Source organism: Peromyscus eremicus, chromosome 1 (genome assembly GCF_949786415.1).
Source record: "Peromyscus eremicus chromosome 1, PerEre_H2_v1, whole genome shotgun sequence".
Taxonomy (NCBI): Eukaryota; Metazoa; Chordata; class Mammalia; order Rodentia; family Cricetidae; genus Peromyscus; species Peromyscus eremicus.
The window spans coordinates 158587867-158606070 of record NC_081416.1 but is presented as its reverse complement, the minus strand read 5'-3'; the positions used below and the strand labels follow the sequence as shown (position 1 = coordinate 158606070).

Genomic DNA, 18204 nt, shown 5'->3' with positions numbered 1-18204 from the left:
AAAGTAGTTTAAGCTCATCTTTGGCTACAGAGTTAAAGGCTAGCTTCCCTACATGAGACCTTGTCTTAAAAAAACCCTAAACCATAAAGCCAACACCCCTTCCCCCAAAGGGGGACGATGAGAAGGATCTTAACAGCTTGAAGCAGAATACAGAGGCTGAGCAAGGACTCAGAGATGCTTGCTATCTCCTCCCTGAGATCCTGAGCCTCAACCTCTTCCATGGGACAAAGCCGGGCACTCCGTGGTGAAGGGGAGGCTGAGAGACAACACACCTCTTTCTTAGACACACACCTGGCTGCTGCCTCCTGTGTGCCAATCTATTCCAGGTGCAGGGACAAACAAAGACCCTAGAGAGCTGACAGGTGGGTGGGGAGGGGATTCAATCAGGGAGCCGGACCCCAGATGAACCAAAGAGGCTCCACAAAGGAGGGACTCGGTTGTTCCTGTGACAGCTTACATCGTAGACATGTACGTCACATCCAAGACCTGCCAGGCTAGGAAGCTGGTGCCAGCCTGGGTCTTGAATTGTGGCTCTTGCTGTTCAAACAGTTTCATGAAAACACCATCACCAGGTACTCCAATTTGGTCTGGGGTGGGGCTGGACACACACCTGTGCACATACATGTGTCTCTGTGTACGTGAATGCACACACACACTTTAAACCCTCTCAGCTGGCTGTGCTGTGCCATAAAGGTTGAAAATGTTTAGTCGAAGGCCACTGCAGACCTCTTCCTCAGATGTCACCACTGCCCAAGCTTTTCCTACAGCTGATCACGTGACCAATGTCAGGAAGTGAAATGTAAGAATCCTGTCTGGCCAGGACTTTTTACTGGCCCATGACTTCTTGCTGGGGACAAAAGGTGAGCCATATGAACTGAGTCCTGATGTTCCTACCTCAGTTTCTTTTTCTGTTTGTTTCTCAAGACAAGGTTTCTCTGTGTAGCCCTGGCTGTCCTGGAAGTCACTCTGTAGATGAGGTTGTCCCTAACTTAGAGATCCACTTTCTTCAGTCTCCTGAGAGCTGTATTTTTGGAGACAAGGTCTTGCTATGTAACCTAGGCTGACCTTGAACTTGCAGAGATCCCCTGTCTCACCTTCTGAGTATTGTGACTACAGACAGGCACTACCAAGATGCTTCAAGATAGTTTTCTTTGGAAAAAAAATTGTCATCTAGTACGGTCTACACATATGTAATTGTTACACCCAGATGTTACACCTGGATATTCTGACTTCCAGGACCAGTATATTCTCTCCTATTTTATTATTTCATTATCGGCTATCTATTTCATCATCATCATCATTATTATTGTTGTTGTTGTTGTTATTTTGTCAGGAGTGAGTTCAGGGCTAGGTATGGAATCCTGTCCTGCTAGGCAAGTGCTATAATCCAAGCCATGTGTCCAGCTGACAGTCACTAGTCTTCTGTTATCTGGCTTGCTCCCCTCCCCTTTTGAGTCAGGATCTCATGTAGCCCAGGCTGGCCTCAAATTCCTGATTCCTGCTTCTCCTTCTCGAGTGCTGAGATTATAGGCATGTACCGCCATGCTTGGCTTCTCTCTCTCTTTTTTTGAGACAGGGTCTCATTCTATAGTCTAGGCTGGTCTTGAACTTGAGATCCTTGTCTCAGCCTCCCAAGCGACAGGTGTGCCACTGTGGCCAGCTTGGTTTCTTTCTCCGAGGACCGTGCATATGGGATTCCAGCATGTTGCATTGTGAGGATAAAGTCTGCGCTGCCATGGATTTAATCCTTCCCAGCGCTGCTGAGCACAGCTGCTTCGAGCACTTGACAAGTGAGCAGCACTGTTGGGGACATCCACGGAAGCACCTCTTGGCGCCCAGAAACGCATTTCCTTTTGAGTTTATACCTAGGAGACAAATTGCTAAATCACCCAGACATGCTAATCTTCAGTTTTACGGAAACTGCCAAGTAGTTTTCCAAGTGGTTGTTCCAATTTACACCCCGCTAGTCCTGAGAGCCCCTGTAGCCAGGTCCTCTTGTCAGGAGCTTGATTCTAGCCACCAGGTTAGGCCAGGCTGAGTATGTGGAAGCCACAGCAAGAATGTACAGAAAGGTACCAGAAATGCCACAAGACAAACAAAAAACCCTCCCCTAGGGCCTGTTCCAAGCACCCCAAACACACTGTTCCAAGCTGTAGTTTAAACACAAAAGATGATCAGTGTTAACTGCAAAAACACACTCTCCTAAGTCAACAGATTCACGAAGCAGCAAAGGCATGCCATGGTTTGCTGCCAGGCATGCAGCCCACCCTTGCCAAACAGGACCCAGGCGAGAGGCGTGTGGAAGGAACGGAATGATCTCATGGTTGGGAGTTCCCAGTTCTGGCCGTGGTCATTAACAAACAAACACATCTCTTATCATGAGCAACGCAAGCGTGAAACATGGGGTGCGGCGATGGCAAAGCCAGGGGCTTTGCTCTCCAGTCTGGGTGGCCTTGGGATTGTGGGTTTCCCTAATGCATCTACAGGATGAGCACCTTTGTATCCTAACACTGTTCTGCAGCACCCTCTGCCGCAGCCAGCGGGGACCCCAAACCTGCTCTGGAGACAGGTGGCTTGTGGCTGCGCCTGGCCCTGGTCACTGCCCACTGCTGTGCACTCGAAAATCTCTCGGTTCTTCCTTCCGGCCAGGGGAGGAGAAGCAGGGCACTGGCAGGTCCCGAAAAGCTCCTGTCTCCTAGCCTTGATCCTGTCACCTCCCCTGGCACAGCAGCCCTTCCCCAAGTCTCGCTGTCCTTGTCCCACTGCCAGCCCATTCTCTCCCCAGCAGCCGGAGTCAGATCTGCTGAGCCCTCCGACATCTGGTGTCCCTGTACTGAGGGTGAAAACCAAGTGAGCTATAAAAAGGACACGGTACCACAGAAGCAAAGAGGGCCTGTCCGTCAGGCAGGCCCACGACTAACCCATATGCACGCTGGCTGCTCTTTGTGCTGGGTGGTGGGGGTCCGTCAGGGTACCTGAGGTTCTGTCAGCTTGTTTGAACCCCAGCTCCACCTTCTCCCAACCTCTGTAACCCTGAGCAAATCTCTAAATTTCTCATTTATTCCCTCACTCCCTTTTTAGTTTTGGAAACCCTTTCATGGAGCCCAGGCTGGTCTCAAACTGGCTATATAGCTGAGGCTGGCCTTGAACTCACTCGCCTCACAAGCACTAGGAGTACAAGTGTGCCCCACTGCATTTGACGTATATAGATTTTTTTTTTTCAATCTTTTTTTTTGGTTTTTCGAGACAGGGTTTCTCTGTGTAGCTTTGTGCCTTTCCTGGAACTCACTTGGTAGCCCAGGCCTCGAACTCACAGAGATCCGCCTGGCTCTGCCTCCCGAGTGCTGGGATTAAAGGCGTGTGCCACCACCGCCCGGCTAGATTTTTATTGATATAGAGTTTTGCTACGTGGTCCTGGCTGGTCTGGAACTTTCAATATTTCCTGATTGACAAAATGGGGATAAGAATGCCTACCGTGGGCAGGTGTGGTTGTACACACCTGCAATTCAAATATTCTGGAAACTGAATAGGATTGAGAGTCTAGGACGACCTGGGCTAGGTGAAGTCTGCAGTAAGGAAGTTCACACCTAGAGCTGGGTATCCGCTAGTCACTGCTGCAGGCAGATGAGGGTCAAGTGTACAAGACAAGCTACAAACCTAAAACGCTTTAAGGAGGAGGCTGCAGCCCCTTACCACTCCTCAACAGGATGCATCAGAGACATGGGGAGACACACACAAAACCAGAGTGCTGACTGAGCAGATATCCCACTCCCAACAGAATTACACTGGTTTTCTTCACTTTGTAAGACCTTTCCCTTTTTACTTTGCATACTTATGTATTATTGAAAGTCCCAACAATCAGCATTAGGAGATGTGTGCGCGTGTGTGTATGTGTGTGTGTGTGTGTGTGTGTGTGTGTGTGTGTGTGTGTGTGTATACATCCTGATTAAAAAACTAAAACCCCAAACTCCTAGGCCTATCAAAGCTAAAGCCTAACTGGGCACAGTAGCATATGTCTGCAATCCTAGCACCCGGGAGGCTAAGGCAGCGGGACTGTGAGTTCTATGCCAGCACTGGACACAGAATGAGGGCCTGACTTGAAAACAAAACAACAAAATCCAAAGGTCTGTCAAATCCCCACTTGCCAGGCTCAAGGAGCACTGGACCAGATGGCGGAGGCTGGCTGGGGAACCCTGTGTGTCATCTGAGGAGTCACTGGCATGGGGCAGCCAGTGGTCAGGTGTGTGGTGCCCCTGCCTCGGTGGGAAGCTGGCTCTACCAAAGCTCACATACCATCTGCTGGGAGACATGGGCCCACTGGAGCCTGTCTGCTTGGCGGCTAGGGGTGGCCATCTGGGACAGGCCAGCCTGCTGGCTTGGAGAGCAGCCCGGGCCCACGCTCTGGTGTGTAGGGGCCAGAGATGAGTGTGCAGACAGGAAGACTGAGCCCTATCTATCTAGTTCCCCATCACGGCCTCCACCCTCCTGGAAGAGTTACAGTTATGACAGGTTGTCAGTCATGCAGGATCTGGCACTCGGAGCTCCTCCAGCCCCGAAGTCTGTGCAGCCACTTCCCAGCCTCAGTGTGAGAGCCTGTCCCCACCTCTCTAGAAGTCAGGTCACAGCTCCAAGCCTGTTTTACTGAGGAAGAAACCAAGACACGAGGAACAGTCATCTGTCCAAGTCATGGGGCCAGTGAAGAACAGCCCTGGACAGAGAGCCTAGAAGGTACCGGGGGTGAGGAGAAACAGGAACAGGGCATGCTGGATCTGCCAATGGGTGACCTTGGAAAAGTAATTCTCTGTCTGGCTCCAGTGTCCTCGTTGGGAATATTTGTGGAATGAGGTGACAATGGGACCTCTGTGGCAAGAGTTGAGAGAAACCATTGGGACAATGTACCCGAAACACTGAGCGAATGCCCAGCAGTAATACGTGTTGCAGTTTTAGTGTAGGTTTCTGGGTTGCTGGCACAAAATTTGGGTTGTATGTCTCTGCCCTGCCTTCATGATGGAAAGGGCCCCAGGAAGGAGTGAGGCAAGCCTTGCAGTCTACTGTTCCTCCTGCAACTCCAGATGATGGGAGCTCAGGCCTGAGAGCCTCACAGGGCAGCTCTGCCTGAGCCCAGGGTTGGGTCTGCATGTGGTCTGTAGGTGAGGGGAGACAAAGGTGCGTGTGTGTGTGTGTGTGTGTGTGTGTGTGTGTGTGTGTGTGTGTGTATGAGAGAGAGAGAGAGACAGAGAGACAGAGACAGAGAAACAGAGACAGAGACACAGAGAGAGAGACTGACTTAGGGTAGAATTCATGCTGAAGCTCAGGCTGGACTTGAACTGACGATATCCATGTGAGGAGCACACCAGCTCCAACTCCCTGAGGTCTTGACTATTTCATTGGCCAATCCTGTCTGAAGATCTAACTCCCATCAGAGCCAACGGTTTCCCTGCTGTGGCTTCCATCTTATCACTACATACCCTGGCATGGGTTATGAAGGTGTCTTGTGAGACACTGTCATCCCCCAAGAGAGCAGTCTTCAAGCTACTTTGCCGCCTTGGTCACTACTATACCCCCAAAGCCCGGCTTGGGGCTGTGAAGTGATGGCATCTGGGAAGTCTTGGTGGGATGAGTGCATCTCAGATCTGTGGCCATGAGGCCAGGTGGCACGGAGCAGTTTCCAATTACCAAACAGGAACTAAAGCAGAAAAACCATACCCTGAGCTGCTGAAAAAGCACTCAAGTGTCCTGACCCTAAGTACAAATCATGTACATTTATCATTCTAGGGGCTGGAGAGAAGGCTTAGTGGTTAAGAGCACTGTGTGTGCCAGGCATGGTGGCACATACCTTTCGTCCCAGCACTCGGGAGGCAGAAACAGGTGGATCTCCGTGAGTTCAAGGCCAGCCTGGTCTACATAGTGAAACTTTGTCTCCAGGAAAATACACACACACACACACACACACACACACACACACACACACACACACACACGAAAGAAAGCAGCTACAGAAGCAGGTTCAGTTCCTAGAATCTACATGGTGGCTCACAACCACCCATAACTCCTGAGGCCACTTACACCGCATGCATGTGTAATCAGCTGAGTTCTTATGTCACGAACAGGTCCAGTGTGGGGAGGGGGCCTCAACTGTCAGGTGACTCCCTGGGGCAGCTGAGTGGGGCGGCCAGAGGCTGATGGACGGAGAGACAGGCCCTGCCTCTCACTGGAGGGTCCTAACTGCTCTGTATCTGCTCTGCCATAAATGAGGACAAGAGTGCCGCCAAGACAGCTGGTAAGACTTCGAGACTGGTGTGAGCTAGCCTAGGCAAAGGCCGAGCATGGGCTGGCCCCGCAGCGCTAAGCTGCTTGCCGCCATTGCCGCTGCAGGAACATGCATCTCTCCTGTGTACACACACACACACACACACACACACACACACACACACACACACACACACACACACGGCTTCTCAATTCACCAGCACTGGCCCACGTGTCCTAAGGGACTCTGAAGCTGGGGGAACTGTCACCTCACATTCTGCCTCGGTGCTCAACTGGCCAGAAAGGTGAGCAGAAGGAAAGCCTGGCTAAGACACAGGTCCAGACCTCCTGCAGTCTGGGCATGTGATTTTTGGGGCCCACTCTCCTCAGCTGCCAGAAAGCCTTGTGTCTCCGGTTGAAAGCCTCTGCTGGGTGGGGCACTTGTCCTCAGTGCCTCATCTGCTTGCCAGGATAAGCTCAAACTCGGCTGGCCCCAAACTCAAAGTAAGCTCCCTGGCCGTGGTAGCCTGCTGGGTTTTATGCCAGGGTGTAGGCCCGGCACACAGGGATCCCCAGTGTGTGGGCCTGTGTCAGCTGGCGGAGGCCTCTCTGGAAATGCTGCCTTTTCATGGCTCTTTCAGAAGGTGCCATCACCTCTTCATTGTTGTTAACTCGTCTTGTCCTGCTGGGGACTGAACTCAGAGGCAGGGAGTGAGGCAAGCTAAAACCACCTTTCTGACAGATGTGGTAGCCCATGCCGCTATCTAAGTATTCAGAGAGTGGAGGCAGGAGGATCAGGAGCTGGAGGCCAGCTGAGGCTACAAGACACAAGCTCTCAAAACAAAAGAAAAACACTCCACCATTCCCGCTGAGGACCTTCTTCTCCTCTTTCCTCTGCTCCTTGGGCGGCTCCCATGGAACTGTCAATCTCAGCGCCAGGGCGGTGGCTCTAAGGTGGAGCGTGTCCTAGATCTGGCTGTCTATCTCTCTCACCCTCTCTCACCCGTCAGTGCCTGGCCCAACCTGTGGGTGTGGGATTCACGCAGAGCCAATCAGGGATCCTGCAGACATGAATCATCCTTCTGTATGGAAAGCTAATACCATCTAGACGACCTGGGCGGTGGTCCCTTTGCCCAGGACTGAAGAGTGCACGCTGGTGACAGAAGAGAATAACATTCACTACAAAAAAGGAGGCCGAGCCAGCCAAGCTGAGCAGAAGAGGTGTCAAGTTCTGCAGTCTTGGGGCTGAAGAGATGGCTCAGCAGTTAAGAGCAGTGGCTGTTCTTCTAGAGGACCCAGGTTCAATTCCCAGCACCCACATGGCAGCTCACAACTGTCTGTGACTCCGGTTCCAGGGGATCTGACGTCTTTCACACCAATGCACATAAATAAAGTTAAAAAAAAAAAAAAAGTTCTTCAGTCTTGCGGAAGACCAGGTCAATCTGTGTCCGTAGCAGTTCCTGTCCCTGACCTATAGCTATGGAGAGCAGTGCAATCTCTTTGTAACTTGAGGCTAGCCAGAAATACATTCCTGTTACAAATCACTTGTATTGGTGTGGGAGTGCAGCACCGTGCCTTCCCCCATTGCTGGAGCTAACCTGTAACAGAGGGGTGGGAGGGGGGTCGGCGGGCGGCGCTGGGCAGGACAGTGGGATTCTTAGCTCAGAACGGAGCAGGCTGGTGGAAGCTGCTTAGCATGTTGGCAGGGCTTGCTGTGATATCCCAGGCCTTCCCAGACTGAGGCTTGGAGTCCTCTTTAATTCTTGAGTCCTGAAATGACCCCCCCCCACCCACGCCTTTTTTTTCTTTATGTTCGTTGGAGTCAATCTCTTGAGAATAGATTCGTGATCCTGAGCTTTGTAGTCACCTGCCAGGTTCAGATCCTGGCTCGGCTTCTTCTTTGCTGCAACCCATGTGATGTCTGAGTTTTAGTTTTCCCCTCTGTAAAATGGACAGACTCACACAATCATATTACTGGGCCTCTTAGCAGACATAGCAAGGATGTCCTTGGTCTGGAACCTGGTAGAAGGAGGGCGTAGAAATGGGAAGGGTTTACGGTTCCTATTTCCCCAGCAGGCACACTGTGCCAGGCCCTACCTCTCGAGTCCGGAAGATGATCCTATACTGGTACTGAGGTCCGTGGTCCTTATGATCCTCTAGCTTCTCCCGCTTGATGCTCACCGCCACGGGCCCCAGCTTTTCATCCACGCCGAAGTAATTGGCGTGCTCTGCAAAGGGAGGGCAGGAAAATACGGTCAGATGCCTGGAAGGAGAGGGCACAGCCCACGGCAGTCTGCTCGTGGTGCACTGGGAGGAGGCTAAGGGGCCCAAGGCGAGTGGAGGAACCCTATGAGTTTGGGCAAGGCCTGGCTTTCTGTACCGGAAAAGTCACAGGCCTTTTCTGAGTCTCAGCGCTCTTATTTGAGTAATAGGGACCCAGAGGCTGCCCACAGCTCAGAGCTGGTGTGTGAGAGTGAGACCACAATGATGAAAGGCTTGGTATAGTACACAGTGGGTCATCAACCCAGGGTCACTGAGATTAGTCCTGGCTCTGTTAACGGCTTGCTGGGTTTAGCTCCCATTAGCTGTTGTGAAGCAGTTAAGCCCTGAGCCTAGGGAATCGCCTGCCAGCACAAATTCTGGGTTGAGATTAGATATAAGGCCCCAGCCAGGTCACATGACAGGATTCTTAGCAGTCAGATGGGCTTAACTCAGCAATGTGAGGATTAATTGAGTTAGCATAGCACCAGGCTGGCACACAGTATGCATACAGCTTAAATGCTGGCCAAGTAGCCCAGGGCCTCCGATTTGTTCAGGGCCCTGACACAGATCCCTAAGTCATGCCTGTATCTGACCACGCTTCTACAGACCTAAGTAATGGAAATACTGAGGGTGACAACCATAAATGAGCCAGGGAGCCAGGTTTCTGCTCTTCCCTTTTTCCTGGACAAGCTGAAGAGATTTTTTTACTAGGAAAACAGTTCTTTCTGATATCCAACCGCAGTGGGTTTTTGTTTTTTGGCAGCATCCTACCAGCAGCCTGTGTGACTCCTGTTCCAAGCCTTCGTGTCGTTATCAGCAAAAAATCAAGAACACAGCAGATATCTGTTTCTTGTTCTCGCCCTGGCATTCTGTATATTTAACTGACAGCCCCTGTTTTCAGATGCACCTAGGTGAATCCAAGGCTAATCCAAAATAAGGGGTGCAAACTAATCAGAATGCTACTGCACACTGTCCTCCACAGTGGGAACCCACTCCCGAAGAGGCTACTGAATTTGCCGTTGGTTTTTTCACCTATGCAGAATGCCCAGCATCTCAGAGATCCCAGCACGTGGTCAGTGCTCAATAGACATTAATTACAGGCCTCCATGGCTACAAAGAAGTCATTTTAGAAAGGCTACTTTAAAAAATTGGGGGAGTAGACAGGCCTTACTCTATATTACTCTGTGTTGTCTTTGAATGTGCTTAGACTAAGCCGGCCTCACACTGGAACATCCCCCGCCCCCCCAGCCTCAATACTGGGATTCAACTGTGCATCACCATGCCTGGCAGGAAATGGTTATCTGCCCCCACCCCTTCGCTTCCTTTCCCTTTTGAGGCAGGGTCTCACCATGTAGCCCAGGCCTACCTCAAACTGAAGATCCAGCTGCCTCAGCCTCCTGAGTGCTGGAATTACAGATGTGCACTACCCTACCCCGTTTCTTGGTGAGTTTTAAAAACCAACATGAAATAGCCCTTTTCACCCCTAAGGCACTTTTCATCTTGGAATCCCGCGCTACTGAAAGGGGCCCTCATGGTGCCTCATCAGCATTCTGCTAGCCAGGACCTGGAACTTCTACTTTACCCCTTCGCTGTTCATCTTAGTGCTGTTTTGGTTGGGGTATGGGATCCACTACAACCAACCCCTTTTCTCCCACGAGGTCAACCTGCAGGGTGGACTGTGTCACAGAGCCAACAAGCTATCAGACAGGACACTCCAACCCACGGTCTAACTCGAGATTGGCTCCAGAGAACACTCTGAGCCCTGTGGAGAACCTAGCTGACATCTGTTACATTTGACAAGAACCATTTATTTATTTTGGTGGTGCTGGGGCTCACTGTCCTCCTGGCACCCTTAGCAATGACACAGGGTCAGATAAATTAGCAGTGGGTGTGTTTCAAGGACAAGCTGGGGCCCCAGCCACTCGCCCGCGTCACCTTTGCCCACAAAGTAGTCCTGGTAGTAACGAGCACCCAGGTCCACGTGCTCGATGCTGTACTGCCTGGGTCGGCTCTGTGTCCTTTGCTGCTCCTTGGGCACCTCCAGCACCGAGATGCTGGCATTTGTGCGGTGGGTGCTCAGGGTGGGCTCCGCTATGTGGGCTTCGCTGCTGCCCCCGGGGGAACCCAAGGAGGCCCGGGAGAAGCTGACGTTGCGCTCTCGCTCCCCACCAATCTCATTGCGGAAGTGTGGGCAGCTAAGCAGAAGGTCATTGCTATTGTCATCCCCCAGGTCCTGCTCCAGGTTCTCTTTGCAGTTCAAATCCTCTGTGCTGGTGAAGGCTGGGTCCAGCGTCCCCAGGCTATGGGCCCGTGACGCTGTGAGGGTCACCATGGCCGAGGCCGCTGAGGCCGCCGAGGCCCCTGTGGTGGTGTTGCGCCTCTGGGCCACCGACACCCTGTTGGCAGCCGCCTCGTTGAGGTCGAACAGCAAGCTCTGCACGTCAAAATGGGCAAAGCTCTTCTGGCAGACCCACGGTCTGCTGGCTTCTGGGGGGCTTCGGCCCTCCTCAGTCTCTCCCAGAGGCCGCCCCACCTCCCCCTCAGGTTTACTGCTCCTCAGTTTCCTGAAGATGGACGAGTCCACAGTGTCCCCACTGCCCAGGCCCCACGCAGGTTTCTTCCGGGCCTTCTCCTTTTCCTTGAGAGGCTGCAGAGTCTGGAGACTATCTTTGGCAGGCTGGCCATTGCGGGGCTCTCCCTTGGTTCCACAGCTGCCTCCTGGGAGAAGGGTGCCAGGATCCACCCGCAGGAGCTCATTGAGGTTCTGGGAGCCTCGAGCCTCTGGCTGCTCACTGCGGAACTCATTGAGGATGTCGAAGAAACTCTGCTCTGGCACACCCTGCACGTCGATGGAGGATGTGCTGCCATACTCTCGGAAGAGGGGCAGCACCCCTGGGTGCCGGGTTCCCCGTGACTCTCCAGGTTCCTCCACGTCACACTCACTGAGGGTGATCTCGCTACTGCTTCGATGTCGCAGAGGGAGGAAGGCCCGGCCAGGGGACCGGGGCCACCCATCCTGGAATTCTACATCTTTAGACCTCCTCCTGGAGAGTCGATGGAAGGCTCTGGACCCTGAGGAAGCTGGGGTGCTGGAAGGGAGCTGTCCATTCTGTAAGTTTCTCATGGAATGGGTCACTTTGGTGGACTTCACACCATCTGTGTCCTGTGAGGGGCTGGGATTGCTCTGCTCTCTCAAGGCTTCTCGCTTGGGTGGCCAGTCAGCCACTCTGGCACGCACACCCATCTTGGGCATCGCAGGGGTGGTGGGGCTAGGGCGGGTGGTGGCAATGGCTGGGCTCTCACCAAGAGGCTGGGACATGCTGCCGTTCTGGGCCCAGAATCCCATGGGAGTGTAGTCCCCAGGGTGGGGCCCAGGGAGGATATCGGTGCCCCTGGCCCCACAGCTGGCTGCCAGGTCCACACCATCATTAGGAAGAGGTCGATAGGTGGTCATAGTCCTCGGGCACTGGAGTGCTGCTGTCCCTGAAGTCGTGGTACAACTCTATGGGGTCCCCTGGCCCTCAGCCATTGTTCAGGCCCGCCAGTCCTAGGACAAAGGGTGCTGGCCCTCGAAAGTGCACTTGAAGGTTGTGAGCCTGTAGAGTCCAGTCCTTCACCATCGCTGTGGAGAGCAGCGCAAGTGTGACGTCAGGAGGCAGGTTTCATCCCGGGGGCTCCAGACGCAATGGCTCAGCAGGGCAGAAAGAGCAATGGCTGCAGGCCATGGCCTGTGGGTGGTGTAGGCATCTTCTCAGCCATGCTGCAAGAGAAGAGGAGGGGAAGTGAGACCGGAGCAGTATACTCTACTCCCCAGAGGCAGGAAATGCGGCTTTTCTTGGTGGAGGACCCAGCTTCACTCATTTGAAAAGATTATTATGGAGTGAGCCTGCCCACCCTCCCCTTCCTTCCTTTCTCAGACAAGGTCCTGCTATGTAGTTTTGAACTTGTGGTGATGCTCCTGCCTCTTCCTGAGTGTTGGGATCACAGGAGAGCACCACTGTGCCTAGCAAGAGTTTTGACCAGATACAAAGCAGAGAAAGGACCGTGATGGCCATCCCATGATGGCCGTCCCATCACCAGCTCCATTAGCTCCTTGCCATTCCTGTTTCATCTGTTAGTCCAGCCATTACTTTTTTGTGGTCCTGAGGATTGAACCCAAGGCCTGTGCTAGCTCTACCACTGAGCTACATTCCCAGACCTCATTTTTTTCCCTTTATTACTGTATTGAAAGCATGTATTTCTTGTGTGTGTCTGCTCTTGAATGCTAGAGAGCATGTGTAGAGGTTAGGACGCTCTGTAGGAGGATGGAATCGGTTCTCCTTCCACCACATGGATCCCAGGGATTGAACTCAGGGTGAGGGAGTTGGGTCTCTCTTTCCACACGTAGGTCCTGGGAATTGAACTCAGGCCATCAGACTTGCCAGCAGGTGCCTTTGCTCACTGAGTCATCTTGCCGGCCCCTCTGTTTTTAAACATATTTTATTTTTACTTTCTGCACTCTTGGAGATGACATCAATCTCCATGTATCAGAGAGAGAGAGAGAGAGAGAGAGAGAGAGAGAGAGAGAGAGAGAGAGAAACCACCATGATCTCATTTCATATCCACCAAAGCTCACAAGAATTCTTTATTACTCAGTGATATTGTCTGCCTTAGGTCCTGGTTTCTGTCATCTCAAAGGGTCTTTTGTTGAGTTGGTCTGCTCAAAAGAGGAGCCAAACAAGATCCCCACTCTGCTCTGCCGGATGCCCTTCCTGTCTCACCCGCTCCATCATAGCCAACTTCCTTTGTCCCACTGCAATGCTTGAGGAAGGACCAGAGTCCTGCCCAGTGTGACGGCCACCCTCAGGATCCCTGCGGTTCCGTTTACCGTGTTCCCCCTTCCCTGTATTTCCTATAATCTGGTGGACTTGCAGAGGGCAGACTTACCGCCCTCTCTCTCTACAGCCTACTTGATCCCGCCTCCCTGCCAGGAAGGGAAAACGACAGACAGAAAACCAGAGCCTCAAAAGATTCACGGAGAGAAGCTGCCAAAGTGTTTCCAGTAACTGTGTGATTAACAGACATTCACATCCACTCTTAGTGCTTCCTCGCTTAACCTCACCCCCTCCTCCAGGACTCCATATTCCTTCTCAAGGAAACCCAAATCCTTTTCCTGGCCACAAGCCACCGGATCTACTACTGCAAAAACGCCTGCGTGGCCTTCCTCACCTTTCCAGGTGCTTCCAACCTAAGCTGTCCGACAGGTCTGTCGCCCCGTCTGCTTTCTTCCTGTTTTTCTTAGCTCTTGCCACCAACTGACTCTCTTTTGTATGGTACCTGTTTGCCCACTGCCTCCACAGCCAGGCTGTCAGCTCTAGAGTGGTAAGGCCACCTGTGCTGTTCACAGCTGTGTCCCTTACCCACACTCCTGCCCGGGATGCTCTGGCACTATTTGGAGATGGGTCACCAGAGAAGAAGTACACTCTCTGGTCCACAGGCCCACGGGGAAGGGGCTCCCATTTCTAACACTCCCCAGAATCACTTCTCTTTGTCTCTACCTTGAATGAAACTCTGCTGAAGAAGAAGCGGAAGAAAGTGTTCACCATCTGTGGCTGAAGCCGCTGGCTATCCCAGCGGTGCTGCTGCTTCTGGCTGGCAGGACTCACTTCATTCAAGATAGCACGGTGTGGGGTGGCGTGAGTACCTGGGTTGGAGTGACCTGTAACTTTTCTGTCCCTTAGACAGTGCTCTATTGCTGTGAAGAGACACCATGAGCATGGCAACTCTTACAAAAAGAAAGCATTTAATTTGGGCTGGTTTATAGTTTCAGAAGTTTAGTCCACTGTCATCAAGGCGGGAGCATGGCAGCATGCAGGAAGACATGGTAGCTGGGAGTTCTATCTACATCTGGATCGGAAGGCATCAGGAAGAGAGACACTGGAACTAGCTGGGCAGTGGTGGCACACGACTTTAATCCCACCACTCAGGAGGCAGAGGCAGGTGGATCTCTGTGAGTTTAATGCCAGCCTGGTCTACAGAGACAGTCCCAGGACAGCCAGGGCTACACAGAGAAACTCTATCTCAAAAAACCAAACCAAACCAAACCAACAACCAACCAACCAACCAACCAACCAAAGCCCAAAGCTCACCCTAACAAAGCCACACCTACTTCAACAAGGCCATACCTCTTAAATCCTCTTCAAGCAGTATCACTCCATGATGACCAAGCTTTCAAATATATGAGCCTATGGGGGCCATTCTTATTCAAACCACCATAGTCTCTAAGGCTAGGCGTAGCTACTGGTCAAAGACCCCCAGAGTGTTTGCCTAATGAGGAGGTGGATGCTCTTGTGTGCTCATGAGTCATGCAGGGGTGTTTCCTAACATATGTTTAGAGATACAGCATGAACTTCAGGGAAAAACAAAGCGGGATGCACTGAGCAGGTGCAAAGGACAGACATCAGTCTCTGAGACGGAGAAGTAGAAGAGGGAGGTGAGGGGAGGGATCGAGATGGCCTATTTCCTGTGGGTGCCCACGAGGGAGGGGTATAGGAACATCCCTTGAGACACCTGGGAGATGACACAGGGCCAGACCCCAGACAGAAAACAGGGAAGGCGAAAGGGGTGGGGCCGGGGCGCCCACTGTGAACCACCCAGCAAGGGCCTGCTACTCCACGTGGGTCCCAGACACCTCATCTGAGAACTGAGACTATCAGATCAGCTCAGTTTTCAGAAACAGTCAGCAGTCTAGAATTTCATGCGAGTTTTCCCCATCTGAAAAGCAAAAGCAGTAGGGGTGGCGGCAACAGAAACTACGGCACGGAGAAGAGTTCCAGGGGAATTTCAGGAAACCCCGTGTGCTCAAGAACACACTCCTTCTTTAATTCATAAACAGCTGCCTGCCCGTGTGAGTGGAGATGGTGCATCCCCATTCACACAGAAGAGGCGGCAGGCTTCCCTCTGCATGGCCAACCACTGTCCATGTGCCTGTGTTCCTGCCTATTAGCGAGCCCTTTGCTGCTTCTGACCTGAGCCTTGCAGGCACTCCACTGCTGAGCCACACCCCAGGCCTGAATTTTCACCCTCCACCTCTCTTCTTTTTCAGACAGGCTTCACTAAGTAGCTCAGGCTTGCCTTGAACTTGTGATGCTCCTGCTGTTGATATTCTGACCCGCCCCCTGGGGCTGCCCTGAAAGTCCTGCCGTAAAAGCCTCCTCTTAAGGAAAAACTCTGCCCCTTTCTCTCTCTCTCCTTCCACACCCCCTTGGTCCCCCCTCTTTCTTTCTTTGTCTATTATAATAAACCATTTCCACGTGGATGTAGCATCTGGATTCTGAATGTCCTCCCGCCGCCCCACCCGCATGGAGTGGGTCGTCCACCAGCCCGCCGTGCATCTGCCCAGCATGCCAGCATGGTTCCCTGCACGCACAGGATACCCTCAGGGTCCCCGTGTAATAATTCATAACACTTGCCTGAGTATCCTCTGGAGTCCTGGGATTGCAGGGATACTGGGATTATAGGGGCGTACCACCATGTCTGGCTAGTTTCATGTCAACTTGACACAAACTAGGGTCATTAGAGAGGAGGGAGTCTCAATTGAGAAAATGCCTCCATAAGCTCCGGTTGTAGGGCATTTTCTTATTTAATGATTGATGGGGGAGGGCCCAGCCCATTGTGGGTGGTGCCAGCCCTAGGCTGGTGGTCCTGGATGGGAAGAAAGCAGGCTGAGCAAGTAAGTCATGAGGAGCAAGCCAGTAAACAGCACTCCTCCATGACCTCTGCATCAGCTCCTGCCTCCAGGTTCCTGCCCTGACTGCTTTTGATAATAAACTGTTAGCTGTGAGTGAAATAAACCCTTTCTCCTCCTCAAGTTGCTTTGGCCATGGTGTTTAATCACAGCAACAGAAACCCTAACTAAGACAGGGGCATTACCAAGAAACTACAATGACTGTCCACAAAGTAAGGGGTAGGCTGAACATGGGTAGAGAAAGCTGGGCTGCAGCCTCTGGTGACTGGTGGGTGTCACAAGGAGGATATGTTCTTGTTTGTATCCATTTATGGAGTGACTCTACCATTAAACTGTCAGAACACAGGGATGCTTCCCAGGATGGCCTGTGCAGAGCTGTGCTCAGTGGAGGGTTGTGTGGCCCAGATACTGCACAGACCAAGATTTTTTGTCCTCTGGGGTCACGCTGGGGCTGGGTGGACAACTGGTGGCTCAGCTGGAAACCTGACTTGCTGTGGTATGTACCTCCTGACAGATGGGTTTTCCTGATGGAATTTGGCTTCCAGTTCTGTGTACATGTTCAATCACACCCTGCTGTCAACACACACAGATGTTCTACAGGCCTGGGGCTCTGCGGTGATCCCCTCCCCAGGCACACAGCTGGAGCTCTCTGTGCTGTTCTGAGCTGAGTGGTGCCCACAGCTTCTGGGGCTTGTTGAGTTGTCCCATGCTAAAAAACACCCAGGTCTTCCCAAGAGGGGAACCAACTATGAGAGAAGCACGGCGTGTGCCCAAAAACCAAATGGTTAGGCTCCAACAGTGGTGTGCCATGGACCAGCGACCGACAGTGACCAACCTCACCATGTGAAGTGTGGAAATTCCTGCTTCTCCATCACCACTGCCCTTCCAGGCTGAACATCTCAAACTTGAAAATGTGCAACATAAGCGCCATGTGGGCAGAGTGACACACACCTTTAATCCTAGCCCTTGAGAGGCAGAGGCAGTGAGGATCTGAAGTTCAAGGACATCCTTGGCTACATAGTGAGTCAAAGGGCATTCTGGGCTGCATAAGACTCCCTTTTTATCTATTGATCTATCTATCTATCTATCTATCTATCTATCTATCTATCTATCTATCTATCTATCTATCTATGCATAAGACCCCCTTTTTGTCTGTCGATCTATCTATCTATCTATCTATCTATCTATCTATCTATCTATCTATCTATCTATCTATCTATATATCTATCATCTATCTTAAGTTCAAGTGCCAATATGATGCTACAAATAGAAAATTCCACTGTTGATTTCTGGTCCCAAGCATTGTGGACTCCACTTGCACTCCCATTCTTGCAGAAAGCTTTGGAGGGAGCACCCAGCCCCACTATGGAAACAGGGCAGGGTGGGCAGAACTTGGGGGAGGGAAGGTGGTGTATCCTGGAACCATGGGAGGCTCACAGTACACCTGGACCTACAGAGTATCACTCAGTAGCAGGGATACTGGCTTAGCTTTTTCTGAGAACTCTGGCTCCCTCTCGATGGTACTTCCCTGGTCCTTACATACTCATACTCCTAATGAGATTACCAAGCTTGGCTTCTGTGGATCCTGGGATCACATGCCAAGAAGGTAGCTGAGGAAGTGTGAGTGGGGGAAAGGCAGGGTATCCCCAGGGTCGGCAAAGGGGTGATGCAAAAGGCAGTCAGCAGGACCCACTGAACACCAAGTGACCAGATTCTATCTAAAGGTGGCAATGAAGACCTAATTATTTCCTAACTAGGGGGCCAAGAATGGCGGCTCTAGTCCTGGTTAGAGAAATAGAGCTGTAACATAAGGTGTGTCCTATCCTTTCTCGCTGCACAACCCTACACAGTAGGGACATCCACCGTGCCCATTTCAAAAATGGGGCAAGGACAGTGAGATGACCAAGTCACCCAGCTTGGCAGGTAGCACAGTTAGGATTCAAACCATGACGCCTGGCCCCAACCTT

The 18204-nt window shown here is 52.0% G+C and overlaps 1 protein-coding gene across 3 annotated transcripts in view; it reads right to left on the bottom strand.

Moving 5' to 3' along the window:
• Sipa1l3 (signal induced proliferation associated 1 like 3) overlaps positions 1 to 18204 on the bottom strand; it is a 218932-nt gene that overhangs the window by 84903 nt on the left and 115825 nt on the right. For all 3 annotated transcript variants that reach the window (XM_059276364.1, XM_059276377.1, XM_059276371.1), the window contains exons 2-3: positions 10447 to 12271; positions 8347 to 8477 (exon numbers count right to left, since the gene is read on the bottom strand). In XM_059276364.1, coding sequence (XP_059132347.1) covers positions 8347 to 8477; positions 10447 to 11965 — 1650 coding nt within the window. In that variant the 5' untranslated portion in view covers positions 11966 to 12271. The remainder of the gene's footprint in view (positions 1 to 8346; positions 8478 to 10446; positions 12272 to 18204) is intronic.